We start from the raw sequence: 23,203 nt of genomic DNA, 5'->3' as shown, positions 1-23,203 counted from the left end.
CTTACTGTTATCATTTACCTACAGGTGCCTTTACATGCTACACAAGACAAGCCAGAAAAGTATCCTTCTACTCCTCCAAGCTGGCTGTGCTGGTTGATCCGAGAGGCACAGTACTTCCAGGTAAAACAAAGAAACCCTCACAACCCATCTATTTCCATGGTACATTTCAACAGCAAAGCACTAGCTATTTCTTTGTGATTTTCATATCCTAATTTGTCTTGTCTAACTACAGCCACATTCTGCTGTTGGTGCCAGTGCTGGTAGCTGTGCATGCCCCTGCTGAGCATCTTTTCCTTGGCAGAGCTGGGAGAAGGGGGAACACCATGTTACCATGGCTTCCCAGCCTGCGCTGGGCTGGGGGCTGCTCCAGCTGCCTCGCCGCTGCAGCAGGCTGCTGTAGGAGCACATCCTTGGCCTTCTGATTAATTATGCCACCTCTGGAAATGGGATGTAGGCTCCCAAGTCACTTGTGCAAATCTGAAAATGTTATCATAGCAGTCATGGCCGTGGAAAGGAGAGGACTGAAGACAAAGCCCCATCTCAGAATGCTGGGGATGGGCAAGATGAGCTGGAGACCACTGTATTTGGGGCTTTCTTTGGGGGCTCCACTCCATGGATGTCTGTGCAAGCCTGGAAATCACTGGCACCTGCTGATCTGTGTGTGTGTTTTCTGGATGTGGATTCCCCATCCTGCTATTCAGAGACAGGTTCAAGCGTGAATGTGTCAGCTGGCTTCCTGACTGCATGAGGCCAGGGGAAGAGCTCTCTCTCCCTTTATTTCTGATATTCCTGATCATAATTATCCTGATCATGGTTTGCTTAAAATGCAACCATGTAAATGCTTCCTCCTCCAATTAATCCCAGTTCTCCTGGTGATTTGCACAATGATCACATGGCAAATGCCTATAATCACATCACTTGTCCTGCCGAAAGCCCTCAGTGACAAATGGGCAGCCCGTAGCACCCACTACCGAATGCTGTGTCATAGCAAGCTGTTCAATGGGAATGGCTACTAAAACGATCACGTAGACCAAGCACCACCTGCTGCCCAAAAAATTAAGCTCTTTAAATCCATAGCCACCAACTGCAAGCTGACTGCACCAGGCTTCATCTAATAAACGGCTGAAAAGTCTGAAGTAACCTGCAAATAACCTGCTTCTGCAGATTTCCAAACCTTAACACTAGTTCTGACCGAACCCCAGAAATTCATGGCTGCTTTGAAGCATAAGGCATTCAGACCTACCGGTACTTACCCTGTGTGGGCTTTGAAATGTGTAGCACTGCCTTCTACTCCATAAACAAACATGAGCCCTTAAATAGATAAGATAAAATGTTGCTTAAGCTACCCCAAAATTAAGAACATCACACCAGCTTCTCCTCACTTCAGCTTGGTATTTACTTGTATGGCTACCAGAAAGCAAACCTTGACCCCAACTTTCAGAAGAGCTATCCAAAACTTCAGGGTGAAACCTTCACTTCCTACCAGCTCTTACTCATCTTTGAGGAGACCTTGCAAGAACACAAAATAAGTCTGCTCTTGCAATACTTGGTCTCTTACACTCTTCTGTAGCCTTCACAAAAGCACATCAACACTATTCCCCCCAGCCCCCAAAATTAAGAATCAGGCATCCACATTCATAAGACCAGTCCCCAAAAGGCCTCACTGCAACTCTGCCAAACACAGCAAGAAAGATACCTCTGTAAACCTTACTTTTCCAACTCCTCGCGTTACACTTGCTCTTGGCCTTCAAGAAATTTCAAGGCCACCTACAGTTCCTGCAAATTAAGACATTCAAATTCAGCCGTGACCTTGCCTCAGAGTATCCTACAGACCAGAGAAGGAAATATGCTTGCCAGAATTGCATGTGCCCCTAATCCTACCTGTAAATGTAACCCTGTAAGAGGGAGCACAAGACTTGCCTGGAAGTTAAGAATAAAGGCATTTGAATCCCTTCCTATGGGACTGTCTTGGAGGACCTCTCAAGTCACCACAGGAAACTTTTGCTGGGATCTGGTTTTCCTAAACATAACCCAAACTGCTTTGTTGCTCAGGTAGTTCGCATAAGGCCATTAAATGCCTCCAGACATATGTTCCCGTTATCTCAGGGACCCTTACCACCTATAATGGAAAAGATGCTTCCAAATTACCTTTTCCAAAGCCTAAACTGAGTTGTAACTGTCAGTCTGCAAGAGCTCGAACACCTGCAGCTCCTCCAAATGTAACAAGGCAACCATATATGACTGTCCCAGCCTCCTGGCTTTGCAAAATCCAGCAGAAAACCAGCTTCTGCAACACTTATTTTCCTAGATCCTAAACTTAATGTTAACCTCAACCCCCACTTCAGATTTAAGAAACCAAATCTTACAAGTGCAGTGGTTCTCAGGGCCAGTTTACTGCTTATCTCTGAGAAAGCTGTGAAACGCAGGAAGAAAGCTGGCCCCCGCCCCCAGACCGCACTTTCCAACTTTGCGCTCACCTTCCCCGGTTCACACCGCCCCAAGCCCAGACACTGGCATTTTCTGGAGCGCCCTGGAGCGGCCGCCGTGCGCGCTGCTGCCGGGGCAGGGCCGCCGTGCGCGCGGGGGGGCTGTCTCAGGGCTCCAGACCGTGTTTCTAACCCGGCGGGTGTCCCTCGGGGGCGCGGGGCCGGGCCGGGCTCAGCCCGCCTGCCGGCCGGTTCCCCGCTACCGGGAGATGGAGCTGCGCGCTCGGCTATGCCCGCCCGCCGCTGCCCGCCGCCCGCTGCCCGCCGCCCGCTCCCCGCGGCCCGCTCCGCGCCGGCGCTCGGTCCCGGTCCCACAGGTGCGATGCCGAAGCGCCAGGACCCGAATCTGAGCGCACCGCCATTGCCTGACGCGACCTGGCGCTCCGCGGGGTCCAGGCGCGGTGGCCGCGGCAGCAGCTGGGCGGCCCCGGCCGGTCCGTGCCGCCGCCGCCCCGCCAGCAGCAGGGCTGCGCGCCGCCAGAGCCGAGCCGCAGGTGGAGATGCTGAAAATGCCGCTCTCGGTTGACGATCATCTGGAAAAGAAGGGGAAATTTAGCAAAGGAAACGGAGACCAACACAGTTCTTACGTGATGACAGCAAAGAAACAAAATGGGATATTCAAATGTGACGAAAACCGCCAAGTTTATCCAAAAATATATTGAGATTTATTTTTTTCAAGAGGCATGCTATACAAAATGCAAGGTGCTGAAATCATTTACTAAGTCAAACATTCAGGCGCAATACCCTAACCAAACATCAACATCATATGCAAAAACAATATTTAAAAAAAACAAACAAAAAAAAAAAACCCACCAACACTTGAAAAATGAAAGCTACATGTGAAAAATCATAAAAGTATTTCACTGAGGTGTGAATTAAAATTTAAATGAAGCCAGAAGAAAACTAGATGTCTTCCTAGAGCACAGGGAAAGCCCCAAACAAGAATAGGTTACGTACAAGAAATGAGTAACAGGGGGACAACTGGAGTATTGTGCTTAATGTAATTAACATTAGCACTTACTGGTAACAGTTAATAGTCCTATACCATCCCAGATCCCAAAAGAAAGCCTGGTCAAGGATGCATCAAAAGACATGAAGTGAACCCTGAGGCTTAAGTGCCGTTTGGATCATGCTGAAGACATTTTCATCAGTCTCCACAAGAAGCTACAGCTATTGGAGAAAAAGAGATGAAAAAGTTTCCATCTTGTGATCTCTACATCTTGTGTAATAACTACCCTTTTCCATCAAAATTTTACATGGTTAATTTATTCTTGTCTGATAATAAATAAAACCATACAAAATTATGGTTAATTTCTTCTTGTCTAACTGTTACTGACTGAAGAATCTACACCCTTTCTGCCATCATTCAACAGTAGGAACCTATCTGAAATCACTGCTTTGCATTTTAAGACAGGAATCTGCTTTTACTGAAATTCAGCATGAAGCCAAAGAAATCTTTAATATTTACCAGGTATGATTTTAAAAGGTGAAAATGTTCATGTCACCAGAAAATCCTTTGTATATTTTACTAAAATATTAAAAATATGTTTCCACATGAAGTTGCAGAATTGCCTTTTTTCAGTCAGAAGTACAGCTCGAATGAAAGCGACCTGATTGTCCAGTCAGGAAACAGCACTTACAGATAATAATTGCCAGCAAAACCCTTTTTTCTCATAAAGACTTGTATTTGAAAGCTTAGCAATGTTATATTTTGGTAAGAGGACTTAAGTAAATGGTAACATGCCTGTAGGTAATAGCCAAACTAAGACAGCATTCACTAGGTGTGATGGTGGGATGACTTTTAGCCTCTTCATCATCATACTTGAGAACAAAATTATGAAAAAGAAAAGAAGTCTTTCCTAAAAGAAAAAGTTACACAGAAGAGGTACTTTTTCAATTCTTTTATATTCAGAAACTCAAAGCTAGTTTGTGAATCTGATTTTTCCTCTTCCTAGGGCCTATCTGTAGGACAGGTTCTTTCAGTGACATCTGGTAGGCATGATCATCAGGAAGGCCATGGCACTGAAGCTGATGTAGGGGTGAGGAGATGAAATGTCATCACAGATATTTATTTCTGACAAATTATAAAACAGAATTGCATCAGTCTAGTGTCATTATTTTTACAGATTTTTTTTCTGCATAGGATTTGTATTGTTTGTACCATGCATTGTTATCCTTCGATACATACACATACACAGATACATTCATGTTTACAATATGTGAGAAAGATTTTCATTCAAATATACATGAAAATAGTTTTTAAGGGGAGCTAGCTTGCTTATTTTTGCCATCTAATAAATATTTGCATTATTTAGTATACAATAAAAGGACATCCCCTTCCTCTCTGACATGAAAAACAATTTTTGCAGAGAGGAGGGGAAAAGGGCCTTTATCGTCACCTTATTTGCTGACTTTACAGCAACATTTCTGATCCATCTTCAAGGATATATGTGCTGAGATGAGCTAAAGATGAAGGTGGAGAGAAAGAGAAACTTGTGCTCAGATATTGCTGCAATTCCACGGCAGAAATGAGTGTCCATAGACAGAATCCTTCTCCCACATACGGATAGTACAATCCTGGGTGACAAACAAAGGAGAACATTCAGGAGGCACCGATGCTACTGCTGGGAGCTTCAATGGCCCCTGCAGACCCTGGAGCACAGTGGTGTGCATATTTTAATTGTGCAAGGCAACTGGCAGCTGATATAAATTGGAGACATTCTTCATCTTCTCTAATTTATTTGAAAGTTGATTGAGAATGCAGTAGGTAAATGAGCAGGGAAATGGCTTTAAGTTACCTTGTTTTGTTGCCTCCCCCACTCCTCCCACTCATCTGCACAGCACTGCCCCCATCGCCATTCATTTCCCCACCACAGCAGGAATGTGCCTAAGTCAACTTCTGTATAGAAGTTGTGCTCCATTTCTTTTCTGTGGCCTGTATAAAGCAAATTATTTGGTCAAATCTATTTTTTTAACTTCATTTCATATTCTAATATCTGTATTTCATTGAAGGATTCTTTTCAGTCCCTTGCAAACTATCTCACATCATGGTCAAGAACATGATCTACAATTTGCATCTTAACACAAAGAAATGTCCTGCAGCACATGCAGGACAACCCAGGGCTCAGGCTCAGCCAGCATGGGTTTATGAAAGGCAGGTCCTGCTTGATGAACCCGATCTCCTTCTATGACAAGATGACCCACCTAGCGGATGAGGGAAAGGCTGTGGGTGTTGTCTACCTGGAACTTAGTAAAGCCTTTGACCTCAGTAAAGCCTTTTTAAGGGGAGTTAGGTCCAGCTGGTGGCCGGTCACAAGCGGTGTTCCCCAGGGCTCAGCGCTGGGGCCAGCTCTGTTTAATGTCTTTACCAACGATCTGGACGAGGGGATTGAGCCCACCCTCAGTATGTTTGCAGGCGGTACCAAGTTGGGTGGGAGTGTTGATCTGCTGGAGGGCAGGAAGGCTCTGCAGGGGGATCTGGACAGGCTGGACCGATGGGCTGAGGCCAGTTGTAGGAAGTTCGTTCAACAGGGAGAAGTGCCAGGTCCTACACTTGGGGCACAACAACCCCACACAATGCTACAGGCTTGGGGAAAAGTGGCTGGAAAGGAAAAGGGCCTGGGGGTGCTGGTTGATGGCCAGCTGAACATGAGCCAGCAGTGTGCCCAGGTGGCCAAGATGGCCACAGCATCCTGGCTTGTATCTGAAACAGTGTGGCCAGCAGGGCCAGGGAAGTGATTGTCCCCCTGTACTCGGCACTGGTGACGCCCCACCTTGAGTCCTGTGTTCACTTTTGGGCCCCTCACTAGAAGAGTGATGCAGAGGTGCTGGAGCATGTCCAGAGAAGGGCAATGTCGATGGTGAAGGGTCTGGAGCACAAGTCTGATGAGGAGCGGCTCAGGGAACTGGGGGTGCTTTAGTCAGGAAAAAAGGAGAAGCCTCAAGGGGGACCTTATTTGTCTCCACAGCTACCTGCAAGGAGGCTGTAGGCAGGTGGGGGTTGGTCTCCTCTCCTGGATAACAAGTGACAGGACAAGAGGAAACAGCCTCAAGTTGCACCAGGGGAGGTTTAGGTTGGATAGTAGGAAAAATGTCTTCATTGAAAGGGTGGTCAAGCATTGCAGCAGGCTGCCCAGGGAGGTGTTGGAATCACCATCCCTGGAGGTGTTTAAAAAACACATAGATACAGCGCTTAGCAACATGGTTTAGTGATGGACTTGGCAGTCCTGGGTTATTGGTTGTACCTCATGATCTCAACGGTCTTTTCCAACATTAATGATTCAATGGTTCTATAATTTTATGATTTTATGATTCTATGAATGAAGATGTGTTCTCTTGCTGTTAACTGGAAATACAACAAAAAAAAGCTTTGTTTAAGTTCATTTTGTTTGACATAAGGTTTCCTTAACAATTCCAGGCATTTAAAGGAAAGAGGTTTTCTTCTGTTTATAGAAAGGATTCCTAGAAGGTACTAAATTTTGTCATCCAATAAATGTTAGCATTAAGGTTGTTAGAAACATGACTCTGATGGTTAAAAGTGATTGCATATTGGTCATGTTAGCTGTACCTTGGAAGGAGAAGTTATCTGCAGAGAGGCAAGAAATCCTGTGTCACCGGTGATGGATCCTGAATGCCACCTTCTCTGAATCTGATACTGACCCTTGCAGATTTCTTTCCGAAATACCGCTTAGTGAATCTTTTTACAGAAACACCTCCAACCTGGTGTGAAAGACCATCAGTATCTCGCTGGGTATTTTCTTCCCCATGGAGCTTGCTAGTTTATTTCCTGACTAAAGCAATGCTGTCGCCCAGATGAATGAAAGCTACCATCTCTTCAAACTGAGAATGTAGATCTAAGCAGACCTGTGAGTCTGTTTTGCAGACTGAACTAACACAGGTAACACATGAGGGTGAGCTGGGAGTGAGAAGGAAACACGTTGCAGATGGACAGTGCAGTGGGAAGGAGGACATGGGCTTAAGCCATCCAGGGAGACTTCAGCCTCGCTGGAGACATCTCAAGGATCAGTTGTTGAGAGATACAGACAAGGATAGGCAGGAATTCCCTTCTGTCACTGGCTGACTCCTACAAAGCTAGAAACCAGGAGAAAGATGGGATAATGTAAACATAATAACACAGTGTTCCTGGACTGGAGCAGATCAAAGGTTCATCTAGCCTGTTAATCATGTTTTCAGCAGGTCCATCCTGGATGGTTTAGAAAGGAGGAGAAAATGGTGCAGTTCCACCAGACGTGATGGCTCAGTGCAGTACTTCATGGCAGCAGAAAAAGCGAGGGTCTCCTCCCACTCCCTCCTCCCCTCTCTCCCTGTCTGTATTCTGCTCCTGGCTGCACATTCCTGCCCCTTACCCTGCACATGTGAAGGTGTTTGTTAGGTCTTCCATGAGCCAATGTCACATGTTCAGTGACACGGATTTTTCTAACCTAAAGGCATCAGATCTGGTTCAGGAGATGGAGCAATTACACCGACCAGAGCAAAGGGAAGAGAGAAATAAAGAAGGAGGCAGAAGGAGTGTGCCCTCCTACCTTGAGCAGCAGCAAGCTGTTACATTTATCTGACTGCACATGAAAAGGCAGCAAAACTGGTGTTTATCTGGTTCAAAAGCTTGGTGAGATAATGCCCCGCTGGCTCTGTGGATTTGTGAGCTAGAAGATGTTGAAGCAATCACACCAGTTTTACTGAGATCCCTCATGTGCTTGACACTAAACACTGTCACATTCTGGCTGGTTTTCTCAGGATGAAGTGGGAATAAAACCATGCTGCTGACGGACGGGCAGCCCGGCTCTGCGGCACTGCTGCTTCCCGTTCACAGCTCTTGCACACATCTGCTCACATCAGCTAGTGAATGAGCTGCCCTAAAATTTCAACAGATAATTTGAAATGAAGGCAATCCAAGAAACTTGTAACTACTTGTGGATATACAGAAGAAAGACGCTACAAATTAAATTATCTTTGAAATTGATTATATGCCTGACACCAACGAAAATTGCCAAAGGTCTATAATAATATCTGCATTTTAATCTTTCAAGAATAATTTATTGTATTAATACAAATTTCTCAGAGGTAGAGATTCTTGCTGTTGTGAATCTTGAACCTGTAGTTAAAAAACAAAAAAACCCAACAACAAAACAAAACAAAAAAACCCCAAACAGTTGAGAGTTGCTTTTGAATTCTGGAAGGATTTTATTTTTTTAAAATGAGATTTCTCCCTCTAAATCAACATAAAAATGGACAACTTTAATCTTTAATTTTTTTCTGGAAGGAACATGTAGTCCTTCAATTTATTGATAGCTTTGCAGAGCACCAGTCTACCTAGAGTTGACATGGATACAGAAGAAGAACTACAGGTGATAGTTTAAAATAGAACTTTAAAAAATACATTTTAACAGTATACGCTGTATTTCTGCTTCCACCAACACTTAGTCAATTTTAAAAGATGCTAGGTCTCATTCTCCATGGCCTGGCTGTTGATTTTGAGTTTTTCTGTATTACCAAAAAGATTCTGCCAAATATCACAGTGTGAAGTGCCAGGATAAATGTATGGAAATGCGAAAATCTGCAAATTTTTTTTGAAAGTTTTTTTCTGCTGCTTTATATCTCATACTGTCAAATACAGCTCTGCAAGCCACCTGAAGAGAGACCAGGTGAGAATTCCCCACTCGCATCAGGAGGGCAGGTTTTAACACCTCCTTTCAACGGTGACTGAGCTCTGCAAAGCAGCGGAGAGGATGGTTATTTACGTGTTCTTGTACAAGTGAACATAAACAAGTGGATGCGCTAGCAAACTGACAATAGACTACTAACAAAGGGCCAGATGCTCTTATCCTCTTACAAGGGTGAAGATGGACAAAATGAGTAAATATTTATATTATCATATATTTATATTATCATAGTGGCATGTAACTGGAGCTCAGTTGTGGAGGAAACACCGATTTGCCAGCATGTTCCTCCTCTCTTGGGAATCTACATGAACCAAGCAAAGGTTCAGCAGTGAGAAAATAATTCTCGCAGAAGGCTGATGAGAAAGCTACAGGTTTGCAGGACATACTTTTTTGTGGGCTTGGATGATGACTAGCAAAGAGCATTGTTTTCCTGGGCAAGAGCCACCACTGATGAATACAAAAGGTTTACTTGGGCACATGAGAGAACGTGGCTTCAGCCCCAGCACCTCAGAAATATTCTCTCCTAGAGCCTTGGGCTAAAGCTCTGTGTCCAGGACTTCTCCCTGCAAGATGACTCCAGCCAGAACATCCTTAGCTATTGTGTCATGGGTTGCTCATGCCAGAACTCCACTAAGGCCAGTCTTCCTCCAAAGGGCACCTGTCAGGCTACAACGTGTAGAACATCCCTCACCTACTTTTTTTTCCCAGCTTGTCCGCCCTTCTCCCAGAGTTACTTCAAGTCAATGGCCACCAGTTGTCCTACACTGAGCACCTGAAGGAGGCTTGCAAGCCCCAAGTGCTTGGACCCTTGCATCTTCTACTGAAAGACCACAGAAGGTTAATTTTGCACAATAACTTACAATAAAATATTTTGTATTTCAGACATACTTTTGATCTTAATGGACACTTGCCTTTGAGAGTCCTTAAAATGTGACTGCAGGCTATTTCTCAGTCCTAGGGCCTTAATACGTCCATAGCTCATTTAGGTGAATGCTAAGATTGCCCCCAGCCAATGGAGGGCAATCGAACCACACTCTCTGCAGGAACTGGGAGAACAAAGATGCTTTCTGGATGACAAGATGTTACCTCTTTGGTTCATCTCGGGAGGGTAATGAAGCAAAGTGTGTTATCTGATGCTTGCCCTGTTCTTTGTGGTTAAGAGGTTGAGACACCACCTTGAGACACAGAAAGAGCACACCATGTCTCAGCGAAGTGCTGGGAAAGCACACTCATAGCTGGGATGATTAGCATCCCAGGAGCATCTCTGAAAAGCAGTCATATGCGGCAACACACACTCTTGGGCATTTTCTACACTATGTGAAATACCAGTGGCTATCATGGGGGTAAACTGTGAGCGATGACAGGAATGGTGGAAGAAGGTAAGCACTCAAATGTGGTGCTGCATAAAATGAAGAATATTCCCGTATACACTTAAAATACCTAGCAAGAGTTTCAGTGGATGGCTTTTGTTCTACAGCTGCAGAGGTTACACTGCACTGTGATGGGAAAATGATTCTCCATCATGCCCCGCTCACTGTGGAGCACTTAAAGCACAGACCCAGGTGTGAACTCACTCCAAGAGGTAAAAACAAAGCCGCATTATGTAATAAGATTTAATGATTATTTGAATCTCTTTTTCCATCCCTGTGGATCATTGATTTAACCTTCCTTGTTTTGTTCTTGGGATATTGCTAAAACAAGTAACCATGTTCTGAAATTAATCAGGATCCTTTTTTTGTATAACCCTGTAAGAGCGTTTCGACTTTTGCTTTCTCTCTTCAATAAAGGAACACTAACAGAACTGGTATCTTTGCCAGGAACTGCAAAGTATTAGCAAAATGTTCAGATTGCACAGCCACAGGGAACAAACACGTAAGCTATTACGTGCATAGCGTGGGGTTCAACCATTATTACCCCTCAGAGGAAAACAAAAGCAGACCTTTTAAAGCCACCACTAAGGAGATTTCTATTTAGAGAATATGCAATAACTCATATTGAGACAAGATTTTAATCTCAGCAAAGCTTTGGATAATCTGCTGGCACCTGTGTTTGCTGCTCTTCCACCCCATTGCACTGCTTAGACTGAGGGCCAAAGGCCGTATCCTGCACGCTTGTTTGTGGCCGTGTCCTGCTCACGTGAGTGGGAGTCTTGGCCAGGAGAGAGGCAAAAGTTTCTCAGGATCTGCCCCCAAATGTGTCACCTATGATTAAATGGCACCAGTGTCGTCATCTTTTATATTTCCTTTGAAGCCTCCCGTTCTTTTTGCCAAGTACTGCACTAGTCGACACCATTTGTTGTGGTATGTATCATACCTATACATTATGCTGGCTTGCTTAAGGAAAGGGTATGAAACACAGACAACTCTGTCTGAGGGAAACAGGTAGAAAGGTATTATCTAGGATGATTTTTGAAATGACTGGGAAAGGTTTTTCACATGTAGATCTAAGCCACTGGACACATCAGCTTGTGTATGCTCTGGAGAGATTTTTATCGTGGTTTCATGATACAAGCAAGCAGGGACGTTTTTGGTACGGCGTCGATACCGCCGATACTGTGGAGTCCTGTTGCTGCTGAGGCCTCTGTACCCAACTGAGACATGAATTCCAGTTAACAAGTGTCACGTTTGTAAGAGTTCAGTCTCTGCAGTTCAAGGAAAGAGAAACAAATACAAAGAAACCCAAAACTGGGTTTATGCATGATAATTTGGGCACGCAGTGAACAGTGCTGTAAGAGCAGATTGCGTGGCTGGGCATAGGAAAAAAAGAAACAAAATTAGATCAGATGTGTCTGATATAGATTTCATCCCCTTACAACTGAGCATTATTCGTTTGAAAGGGTTAAAAATAACATCACATTTCTCTCCTTTGGTTCTGTGATTCATGCTTCCCATTTTAAAGTCTACACCCTGTGAAGAAGAGAACATTATCAAGGAAAGGAAAGAGGCTTGCCAGGGACAGAAGGTAATTTCCCGTAGCAGGTGTGTACAGCAGGTGGTACACAGTGTACCTGCAACGAAAAGGTAGATTTAGGCTAAGATTTTATTTAATATGGAAAACTTATTGCATCCTGAGCCACTACTGGGGACGTGCCAAAAATCGTGTCTGCAGCATGATTTATTACGTGAAAATACCACCGAACTAATCAGTGGAGTTACTAATTAATACAAATCTGCATTTTTGCATAAGCAATTAGTGCAAAGAGAGTGCAATGAAAGAGGAAGTTTGACTCATTTAATCTCAGTGTCTATTCAAGCGGAAAGACCCACTAGGGCAAGGCGCTAGGATCTACATTTGGAATTTTTTTTTTCCTTTTGATTAGTTAAAGGAACTAAAAGGTCAAATTATCAATATTTAATTCAAATGGAAATGCATTTGTTCAAGAGGAAAGAAAACACTTTATTTAAACAAGGTGGGACTCTGGGGGTAAATGCCTGGATCAAAAATAATTAGATTTTGCAGTTATAACAGCATCTAAATCCCGTCTGATAAGAATCCTTTTTCCTAATAACAGAGGTGGTTTGACACCGATAGCAAAGACTGCTGATGTTATTTAAACTCTAGCTCAGGCCTACCAATACAATTTAGACATTTGCTTTAATGGTACGTACTTCTCTGATTTATTTTTTTTAATCAATTTGAATTATATTTTAAATCTATTGTGATTTCATAATTGTGTGCACTTGACTAAGAGAGTAATTTAAAAAGCTGATAATTAAACCTCGGTGGCGATGTATTTTCCATTAACTAAATAGAAGTTTACATTTGTAGAATTAAAACAACAGCATTTATCTAACGGGGAAAGGCCCAATAAAATTAATACACTGAGTCTTAAGAGAAAAAAAAGAGCGGAAAAGGCACCTTAACCACTCGCACCCGCCCGGAGCCCAGCTGTACGCGCACCCCAGGGGGACGCTGGGAGCGCCCGCCCGGTACCGGGGCGCGGTTGGGGGGCGCCGCGCTCCGCCGGCGGTGCCGAGCCGGGGTGCGCTCCGCGCTGCGGTGCGGCGTGGTGCGGTGCCCGCTGATGCCATCCCCGCTCTCGCCGCAGCCCTCCGAGAGGGGCGAGCGACGCAGCCCCGCCACCGGGCCGGCCGGGCGAGCGCAAGCCGGCGGTCCCGGCTCCGCGGTGTGGCTGGGATGGGGTGGAGGGGCCGTGCCGAGCGGGGCCGGGGGACAGGGAAGCCGCTTAGGGACACTTTCCCTCCTCTTTTTATTCCCCTCAGGCTTTGTGCGGGTGCCTGGCTGGAGACGGAGGGAGCGGGTGACGTGACAGCGAAGGGAGAGAGCCCGAAGAGCCCGGGCTGCCCGGGCAGTAAATCACTCGCTAAATTGCGAGCGCGGCTTCCCCTCTCCAATAGCTTTAAGCTATTTGGGGAGGCTTCCTTCTCCCGCACTCTCGCAGGTGCAATATGAATCAATTATCTTAATTAAGATAATGCCGCAAACCCAAGAGATTTCCTCGGGAGCGGATTTCGCGCTCCGGACAACTGTATGGCGTTTCCCCAGCGTTGCTCCCCCGGCAGCAAACCCCACTCCCGCCCCGTCGTGCCAGGGCTCAGCCCCGGCACCGGGCCCCAGCCGGCCCCGGGGCACCAGCTGAGGCGGGAGCCGGCGGGGCAGGGCCGCAGCTTTGTTGGGACGCGTGCGGTTCGCGTGCCGCGCCGCGGGGCGGGGGGAGGCAGGGCGGAGAGGAGAAGAAAGAGAAAAAGGGAGTTAAAAAAAAAAAAAAAGGGATTCGGGAGGAAAAATAAGCAGAAGCCGAATTAGGAGCCAGATGGAGAAGGAGGAGTCTGTAGGTCAGAGAGGAAAAAAAAAAAAAAAAAAAAAAAAAAAAAAGGCTTGGCGCGATAAAATCAAGCTGCTGGGGAAGAGGAGAGGCAGGGAAGGTGGGAAACCGCAGCCGCGGAGCCGGGGGACGGCCCGCGGGGGGATGGCAGAGCCGGCCGCCTGCGCGATGTGGGGGGAGAAGCGGTGCCGGAGCAGCGGCAGGAGCGGGCGGGACGCAGCCCGAGTCCCGCTACACGCCGCGCTCGCCCCGTCCGCCGCCCCGACGGGCCGGCCCCGGGAGCGCCCCGCGCCTCCGCGGACACGCGTGTCCCCGCGCCGGGCTCGGCGGGCTGTAAGCCTCTCTGTCCGACGGCCTGCCCCTTCACTTGTCTGTCTCCTCAGCTGCCTACCGACAATTTGTTGGCTTTATTTTGCTGTCGGGGAAGCTGCCTGTGCTGAACGCGCTCGGAGGCACACGGGCACCCCCAAAGCCCTCACCGCTCCCCGGCGCTCCGCTTTCCGCCATCGCCCTTCCCCCGGGGGGGTTGCCGGTGCTTCCCCCCGCGCCCCACGCTCCCGGCTGCATTCCCAGCCGGTCCCATGCAAACGCGAGTGACATTTTCCAGCAGCCCAGGCAGGGCTGACCCAGCCCCATCCCTCTCCCGCGCCCTCAAAACCTGTTGGAAACCGAACCGCTTCCGAACCCCGTCCGTTAACGGGGTGGCGCTCCCGAGGGGGCGGCCGGCTCGGCGGGACGCAGTGCCCAGCCGCCCGGGGCACGGCCATCCCCGCTCCGGGCCCTGCCTCGAAGGCTCCTCCGCGGCCCGACAAGGGCTCGCCGCCGGCCGGGGCTGCCCTCGGGCCGCTGCCGGCGGGCGGGCGCGTGGGCACCGGCGCTGCCCCTCGGCCGTGCCCCGGGGAAGGGCCGCAGCCTCCCGGTGACCCCGGCGGGCCCCGCTCGGCCGGCCCGGAGGCACACGCCGCGCTGCCGGCCCTCGCTCCGCACCGGGAATCGGCCAGCTCGGAAATAACACAAGGCAGCCGGTGGCCCTTCGTATTCGATTACCGAGAAGGCAAACATCCCCCGGCGCTCCTCCTGCCGCCCCGCCAGCCCCACGGCTATGTAGGTCACGGACAGGAGAGAAACATTTTAAAAATAACCCGACCTGGAAAAATACCTTTCGAATCTGCCTCGGCAGGGGGGAATTATTGGATTCGCATTTAAAGCCCAACATGGCGAAAATAAATTATGGGTTTTTCTTTTTTTCTTATGGATTAAATCTCCGGATAACGCGTGCCGGTAGCAAAGCTCCCCGTGTTACCGGGGTGGGGGGGCAGACCTCCCTCGTGAGAGCGCGTTTCTGACGTTTGGGTTTGCAAACTGCGCCGAGGCGTTTAGAGACTCCGCAGCCATCGCTCGGCGCCTGTCTCTGCCGCCCGCCGTTAACCGGCGTGTTCCCACCAAACAGCCGGGCGAAGCCCAGCGGCGTTTGCTCCAGGCGCCGGGGCGGACCCCGGGGCACAGCAGCCCCGGGACGCCATTTCCGCCAGCACCGGAGCAAGCCGCGGGGGGCGGCGGCGGGGGAGGCTCCGGGGGTCAGCGGCGCCCGTTGGGGATGCTCGGGGGGGGCAGCGGGGACCCGCGGAGGCCGCACCGCGGAACAATGGGAACAATGCGGCTCCGCGGGACGGCGCCCCCCGCCCCCGCCCCGGCGGCGGCGGAGCGGGCGCGGTGCGCAGAGGAGATGCCGCTCCGCACCGCTCCGCTCCGCACCGCTCCGCCGCCGGGGGTTGGGGGGGGTGGGCGCCCGGTGACAGATGGCGGCCGCCCGGCGGGCCACAAAGGGCGTGGCGGCTCAACGGGCGGGCGCGCGGCCGCATACAAATAAGGGGTGTCACGTGGCGGGGGGGGGCCGGGACGCCGCCGCGCCTGACGTGGGCGGCCATATGGCGCGTGCCACCGGGCGGGGCGGGGCGCGGGGCGGGGCGCAGGCGCGCTGGGCGGTGGCGATCGCCGCGGTACCCAGGTCCCGGTGCCGGCCCCCCGCCGCGCATCCTCGGTCCCGCTATATAACGGGGGAGCCCGGCGCTGCGCAACGTCGGGAAAAAAAAACAGCACCACGCGGCGCCCCCTCGCACGGAGAGCTGTGCCGGGGTTATGAGACCGTCACCGCGCAGGAGAGGCTGAGCAACGGAGGTAACGGGAAACCGGGTTTCTACCCCGCCGGGAAAGGGGGTTGGCGGCGGCTACCGGGCTCGGGGCGGGCGGGACGGACCTGCTTCTGCCGGAGCGGCTTCGGTTTATGTTGCGGGCACGGAAACCGGCGGTCGTGCCTGCCGGTGCGCGCAGGCAGCTGTGTGCGTGCACACCTGTATCCATCCATCCACGCGCACACACACATATATATGTGCGCACACGCACATATGTGCGTGTACATATATCTGCAAATGTATACGTGCGTCCGTACACACACGTATATACATGTAAATATACCCCTGTACACACACATATTAAATATATATATATGTGCTCCCACCTATGCGCCTCCCAACTTCCCGCTCCCTCTCCTCCGCGGAGGGCAGCCGCCGCGGTCCCACGGCAGGCTGTGCCCCGGCGGCATTGTTCCTCCCCGCTGTACCCGGTGCCACCGGGGGACGGTCGCAGCCCCTGACGAAAGGCCCCCGCGGGAGGCGGAGGGACGATGCCCGTCGGAAAGCGGGGGCCCGTCCCGCACCTGTTACCGCGGGCGGGGGCCGCGCAGCCACGCCGGTCGCCAGCCCGCCGCGGGCACCCAGTGGCGGGAGTCGGCTCCGGGGGAGGGTCGCCGGGAGGGGTCGGGCAGGGCCGGTCGGGGGAGCAGGGTCGGTCGGGGGAGCAGGTGCCCGGCGCCCGTCGGGCGGTGCGAGAGCCCCGTGCAAGGAGGCGGCGAGGGGGGAGCCGCCGGGACAGGCGTCACGGGCGGCCATCCGTCCCTGTGGGGGTCTTGGGTGTCCGTCCGCCAACACCCCCCCCCCCCCCCCCCCCCCGTCTTTCCCCCTCCCCTGTTCGGTAAAAGTGCTGCCGTTTGGGGATTTTGTTTTGTTCTGGTGGGTTTTTTTGTTTGTTTGTTTGTTTTTTAACTCGCTCGGTCTGGTCGCGGCGTGCCGCCCGGGCTGCATCCCGCACGCGTAATCTTCTTATATTCCCGCTAATATCGGCGAGTTACATAATGGCATGTGAGCATATGTCAACTTAATTATAAAGCAGGAGTGCGGAGACAATTAAAAGTTTGCGCTGGCACCGTGCGGCAGCCGGGGCTTCCCTGGGGAGGGGCCGGGGGGAGCGGGGGGCCGGGGGGGGCGCGGGCGGTTTCTTCCCGCGGGTGGCTGCGCGGGGCCGCGGCCGCTGGCCCGGTGCTGACCCGGCTCTTTTCTGTCCCCTCGGCGGCGCAGAGGCTCACCATGACCAAGTCGTACAGCGAGAGCGGGCTGATGGGCGAGCCCCAGCCGCAAGGCCCCCCCAGCTGGACGGACGAGTGCCTGAGCTCCCAGGACGAGGAGCACGAGGTGGACAAGAAGGAGGAGGACCTGGAGGGTCTGCACGCCGAGGCCGAGGAGGACTCGCTGCGGAACGGCGAGGAGGAGGACGAGGAGGACGACCTGGACGAAGAGGAGGAGGAGGAGGAGGAGGACGACGACGACGACCAGAAGCCCAAGAGGCGCGGCCCCAAGAAGAAGAAGATGACCAAGGCGCGCATGGAGCGGTTCAAGCTGCGGCGCATGAAGGCCAATGCCCGGGAGCGCAACCGCATGCACGGCCTGAACGCGGCCCTGGACAACCTGCGCAAGGTGGTGCCCTGCTACTCCAAGACGCAGAAGCTCTCCAAGATCGAGACCCTGCGCCTGGCCAAGAACTACATCTGGGCGCTCTCCGAGATCCTGCGCTCGGGCAAGAGCCCCGACCTGGTCTCCTTCGTGCAGACGCTCTGCAAGGGCCTGTCGCAGCCCACCACCAACCTGGTGGCCGGCTGCCTGCAGCTCAACCCGCGGACTTTCCTCCCCGAGCAGAGCCAGGAGGTGCCGCCCCACGTGGCGGCGGCGGCGGCGGGCGCGCCCTTCCCGGCCCACCCGTACCCCTACCAGTCGCCCGGGCTGCCCAGCCCGCCCTACGGCACCATGGACAGCTCCCACCTCTTCCACCTCAAGCCGCCGCACGCCTACGGCGCCGCGCTCGAGCCCTTCTTCGAGAGCGGCCTGGCCGAGGGCGCCAGCCCCGCCTTCGACGGCCCGCTCAGCCCGCCCCTCAGCGTCAACGGCAACTTCTCCTTCAAGCACGAGCCGGCCGCCGACTTCGACAAGGGCTACGCCTTCACCATGCACTACCCCGCCGCCGCCGCCGCCGCCGCCGCGCTGGCCGCCGCGCCCGCCCACGCCGCCATCTTCCCGGCCGCCGCCTCCCGCTGCGAGATCCCGGTCGACGGCCTGGCGCCCTACGAGGGCCACCCGCACCACGAGCGGGTCCTCAGCGCCCAGCTCAACGCCATCTTCCACGACTGAGCCTCCCCGCCGCGGGAGGGGAGCGGGGAAGGGCCGAGCCCGGCCGCCCGCCGGCGGCCACCGCCTTGTTTACAGGGGGCTGCGCCGCCGCCCTCGGGGGGCGGCCCTGCGCGCCCCGTCCGGCCGCCGCCCGGCGGAGCAACGCCCTCGGCGCGGGGTGGGGGCACCGGCATCGCGCCCAGTACCTGATCGGGATGACAAAATCACAAGCAATAATTAGGATCTATGCAATTTTTAAACTAGCGATGGGCCAATTACAAAATATATATGAGATCTCTATTTTTCAACCAACGTTTTACTACTTGTTACCTTTCCCATGCTGAATTATTTTGTTGTGATTTTGTACAGAATTTTTAATGACTTTTTATAACGTGAATTTCCTATTTTAAACCATGCAGCTTCATCAATTTTTATACATATTGGAAAGGTAGAATTATATCTAATTTATACAAAATAATTTAACTAATTTAAACCAGCAGAAAAGTGCTTAGAGAAGTTATGTTGCCTTAGCACTTCTTTCCTTTCAAATAGTTGAAGAAGAAAAAACCAACAACACAACAACAAAAATGCACAATCCGGGCAATTTCTTTCCCATGAAAGTCTTTTTTTTTTTCTTTTGTTTTTTTTTTTTTCTTTTCTTTTCTTTTCTTTTCTTTTTTCCTTCCCCCCTTACGACAAGAACCAGATCCCCTAGGTCTTGAGAAGATTTAAGAACGAGAGACTTATTTTCTATTAAAACATATCAATTCAACACATTACTTGCACAAACTTGTATATAAAGATTATAAGCAAATGCCAACATCCTTTTTAAATCGAAAGCTGCTTGACTATCACATACAATTTGCACTGTTTCTTTTTAGTCTTTGAACCCCTTGGCATTCCGTGGTTTGGTTATGGTTTTTTTTTTTCTGTTTGGGTTTTTTGTTTGGTTGGGTTTTTTTAAGAGAACTTGAAGATGTTAATGTTTCCAGGCGATATAAATGCATGATTTTATACATGTTCACACAATCCGTGGTTGTCATATGCTCATCTTATAAATCGGAACCTAAAACTAATCAGGTTGTTAAAGTCGGGCTATATACCTATTGTAGTCGATTAGTACGGTAGTTTGAAACAAATTCAAACCATTTAATCCGTAATTAGAACAATAGCTATTGCATGTACAATGCAGTCCAGAATAAGTGCTGTTTGAAATGTAACGCTGGTTCAACTGGAATCAATCTGTACTGTAATTTTGTTTGTAATCCTGTATATTATGGTGTAATGCACACTGGGATTTTAGAAGAAACATCCGTCCTTTGGCAACGACATAGTATTGAACATTTGGTCGAATGTTGCATTTCTCCTTAAATGTGATTATTACTTTTTTTTTTTCTTAGTGTAAGTAATTCCTATGGGATTATTGTTTTATTCGGATAGCTCATGAAAGGTGCAAGACTTATTATTTGTAGAATAAAATTGGACTAAAAAAAAAGACGCGGATTCTTTGCTTACCTTGAGGGGGTTCCGGGGGAAGGATTTTGTTCGTTAGCTTACAGCGAAACCGGCTGTCTGCAACGCGCCGTTGCTGAATCAGGGAAGCGGGGGCAGGACGGCCGAGCGCTGCGGCTGCGGGTCCGCGCTGCGCCGAGCGCCCCCGCCCCGCACCCGCTGCGGCGCCCCCCGGGCAGCCCAGCCCAGCAGCGCCGCTGCCGCCCGCCGCGGCTCTCCCCTCCCGCCGGGCCGGCGGGGGGTCCCTCTGACCGGCACCCCGGCAAAACGCCGTTTCGGCCCCGCCGGCCAGCCCGGGACCCGGCGGCGCCGGTTCGCCGTCTGTCCCGCTTCCCAGACGGGAGACGCGTGTGTGCCCTCGTCTGCGCCGCTCGCTCTGGGGCTTGAGGCTCCCGGCGGCGCAGCCTAAGGGAGAGCCCTTCCCCTTTACGACCGGAGCAGCTACCAACAGGTCTTTGCCTCCGACCGCCGGGCACGTATTTCAGACGTTCCCTGAAACACCTCGTAGGAAGTCTGTCGCAAAGCGCAGGTATCATAAATAAATGCTTCTCCTGAATCCAGCAGAACGCTAACAGGCTCCTCACCCTGTGGGCGAGTGCGTTTTTCCCCAGGAGAAATCAAGCTCTTGACGTCTATTTTAAAGGTGGTTATGGTTACGGAACCCCCAGCGCTCCGAGGCCGTAGGGGCAGCGCCCCCCGCTCCGGGGCTGCTGCTGAACCCCAAAAGCAAGAAAGCAAAAGGCAACTTTTCAAGCACCCGATTAACCTTTCCCCATCAGTGGCGACACAGCTAAATACACCCCAGCTAAACCGAGGGGGGGGGTGGGTGGGTGGGCCGGGAATTAATGACAGTTTTTCCAATAACATGGAGCAAGCCGACCCAGCCTTGCTCGCCTTTGGTTACACACCTTCTTCTCCGGCACAAGGATTCTTCTAGTCAGTCAAGGGGCAACTCACATGCCACCATCTTTTATTCAAAGGCAGGCACAGATGTTCCTTCTGCAGGGGAGGTTTTAATTTATGAAAATGATATTGTTTATGCATGAATGCACTCTGCATAACACACAGTACTTCCATCTGATGAGAGAAATGCCACAGAACCAGTGCCAATGTCAGGAACATATTCTGCAAATTTAGTCGCTTAAATGTTTAATGAATATTTGGAAGGCATTTCCAAACCACAAGAAACCTTTTCAATTACCTTTTCTTTTTCCACAGTTAATAACAAAATTCAAAACCTCTAGCCAATGCAATTTACTTAAAAGAGCTATCTAGGTTATCTGAATGTTTGCTACTGTGGTACTTTAGAGAAAATAATATTTTAATGTTATGAGCAACCCAATAAGGAAAATTAATTAGGCATTTTGGTAACTAGAGGCTCCATTTTACAAATCACTTGTGAGATTTGTTATTTCAATTAGTTTAGGGTTTTTCCCCCTACCACTCTTATAAAAAAAATATTGGAGATCTTCCCCTCCACCATCCCTTTGCTGCTGCTTATGATGCCTCCCTGATATTTATTTTTTCTTACTGTTAATATTATGCCAGATCTTGAAATCTCCATTCACGTCTCCCACAGGAAGGTCTGTCAAGGTCTCTTTCAAAGGAAAGAATTGCTCACACTGTTCCTCTCCTATGAACACATTGCTAGTTAACTAAGGCTAGAGTGGGATTATCTAATTTACATGTGGAAGAAACTCTGGCTTTGAGTCATACCCACACATATACTGGGTCATCCAGCACAGGCCTACGACTATTTTTATGGCTTGTTGGGACCAATGGCCTTTCCCTTCTTTATGCTGTACTTGTGACAGCAGAAATTGTTCTGCCACCAGTACGCTTGAGAAGACACCGGTGAGGTCTCTGCGGGCACAGCGCATGAGTAACAACCATGATTTGCAGCTTTTCCCTTCTTGGTTTTCTGAGTCAAGAGCAGAGGGTCTGGGGGCTGTGGACCCATCGCTGCCTGTGAGACAGCTGAGACCCCAGCTGCGGCAGAGGGATCTGAAACAGTGGCACTCCAGGTTACATCCACAGGATATCTGAGGGACTGAAGCCTCAGGTTTTACCTCACCCCAATGAAAAACTTGCCTGAACAACATCAGGCTTTGGCCCAGTGTCTTCAGGAGGTCTTCTCAAGTGAAGGGAAGTAGATTCAAGGAGAACCAAGAATCCTGAATTCGCCAGAAGAAAACATAGTGTTGCTTTCTCCAGAAGATACTGTTCCAGAATTTTAATAAACTAATATTAAAAAGCAATACACAATTCCAGAGGTAATAGGAATTAATAGAAATAATTCTAAACTAAGTCTTGAGAGCAAGTAAACCAAATCTTTTCTATCATCTGTAACAGCAAAGATTCTTGCAACCATTTTAGTATTGTAACTGATCAAAACTGGATCCACCATGACCTGAACAATTGCTTTGGACATATTAAAAATATGATGAGTCTCCTTTTTTAAAAAAAAAAAAAACAACAACAAAACAACCAGCAAACCAAACACAACACAGTACTTCTGTACAAAGAACCATCTTGTCAAATAGTTTTAGAAATTACAGAGTCAAAATCCATTCTCTTGTTTATATATAAAGTACCTAAAGATAAAAAAACACCCAAGGAAAACTGGCTCACTTCTTGCTCATTTGTAGCGAGGAAGAGCCCACAGAAATGAAACTTGGAGATCTGCCTGGTATAGTATCAGTGAAAACATGCAGAAATTGGTCTTTTGTTTTTATTGACCAAGATGGGCTGTGTGGTAATTATTTCAGAAATTATAATGGTCTACACTCCGCCCTTTGCTGAAAATCCCATACGACAAAAAGCTTTGAAAAACACAGTACATGAATACGTGTCGAAATAGTGAGCTGAAGATCTACAAATAGACTGCTATTTAAATAAGTACATAAGCATTTCTTAAATAATTCATATTGTGTATTTAAGAAACTGTCAGAAGCTATGCAATACAGAATTAAAACTGACAATGCTCTGAAAGCATTCTCATAAGTATTTAGGTTGCCTACAGGGTATGTAAAACATAGGATACCAGCTCTGGCTTTCAGTTCCCTAGCTTGTAGTAGTTTGCAGCATAGAGTTAACAGCATTTTCTATTAATAAAATAGAAGCAACTGAAATTTACACTATTTGCCAACATTTTGGTGACAGAAAAACAGAAAACAAGATTCAGAGTAAAACTTAATTACCTTAAAAAGATAGCATATCAGCCTTAATGCAAAGAAAAAAAAT

The 23,203-nt window shown here is 49.6% G+C and overlaps 1 protein-coding gene across 1 annotated transcript; it reads left to right on the top strand.

The window, feature by feature from the left end:
* The first annotated feature begins 15,977 nt into the window (after positions 1-15,977).
* NEUROD1 (neuronal differentiation 1) lies at positions 15,978-19,140 on the top strand. Its single transcript, XM_040605070.1, has 2 exons — positions 15,978-16,130; positions 17,366-19,140. Exon 2 carries the CDS (start codon positions 17,375-17,377, stop codon positions 18,467-18,469), a length of 1,095 nt encoding a protein of 364 aa, XP_040461004.1. The 5' UTR covers positions 15,978-16,130; positions 17,366-17,374; the 3' UTR covers positions 18,470-19,140.
* Positions 19,141-23,203: the final 4,063 nt, after the last annotated feature.

The sequence above is a fragment of the Falco naumanni genome, chromosome 8, assembly GCF_017639655.2.
Source record: "Falco naumanni isolate bFalNau1 chromosome 8, bFalNau1.pat, whole genome shotgun sequence".
NCBI classification, from domain to species: domain Eukaryota; kingdom Metazoa; phylum Chordata; class Aves; order Falconiformes; family Falconidae; genus Falco; species Falco naumanni.
Note: the sequence above shows the minus strand (reverse complement) of the source record. Positions and strands in the feature narration are given on the sequence as shown.

Bases quoted from the DNA above. Each gene is read 5' to 3' on its own strand.
- NEUROD1 (XM_040605070.1), top strand. From the start codon at position 17,375: ATGACCAAGTCGTACAGCGAGAGCGGGCTGATGGGCGAGCCCCAGCCG.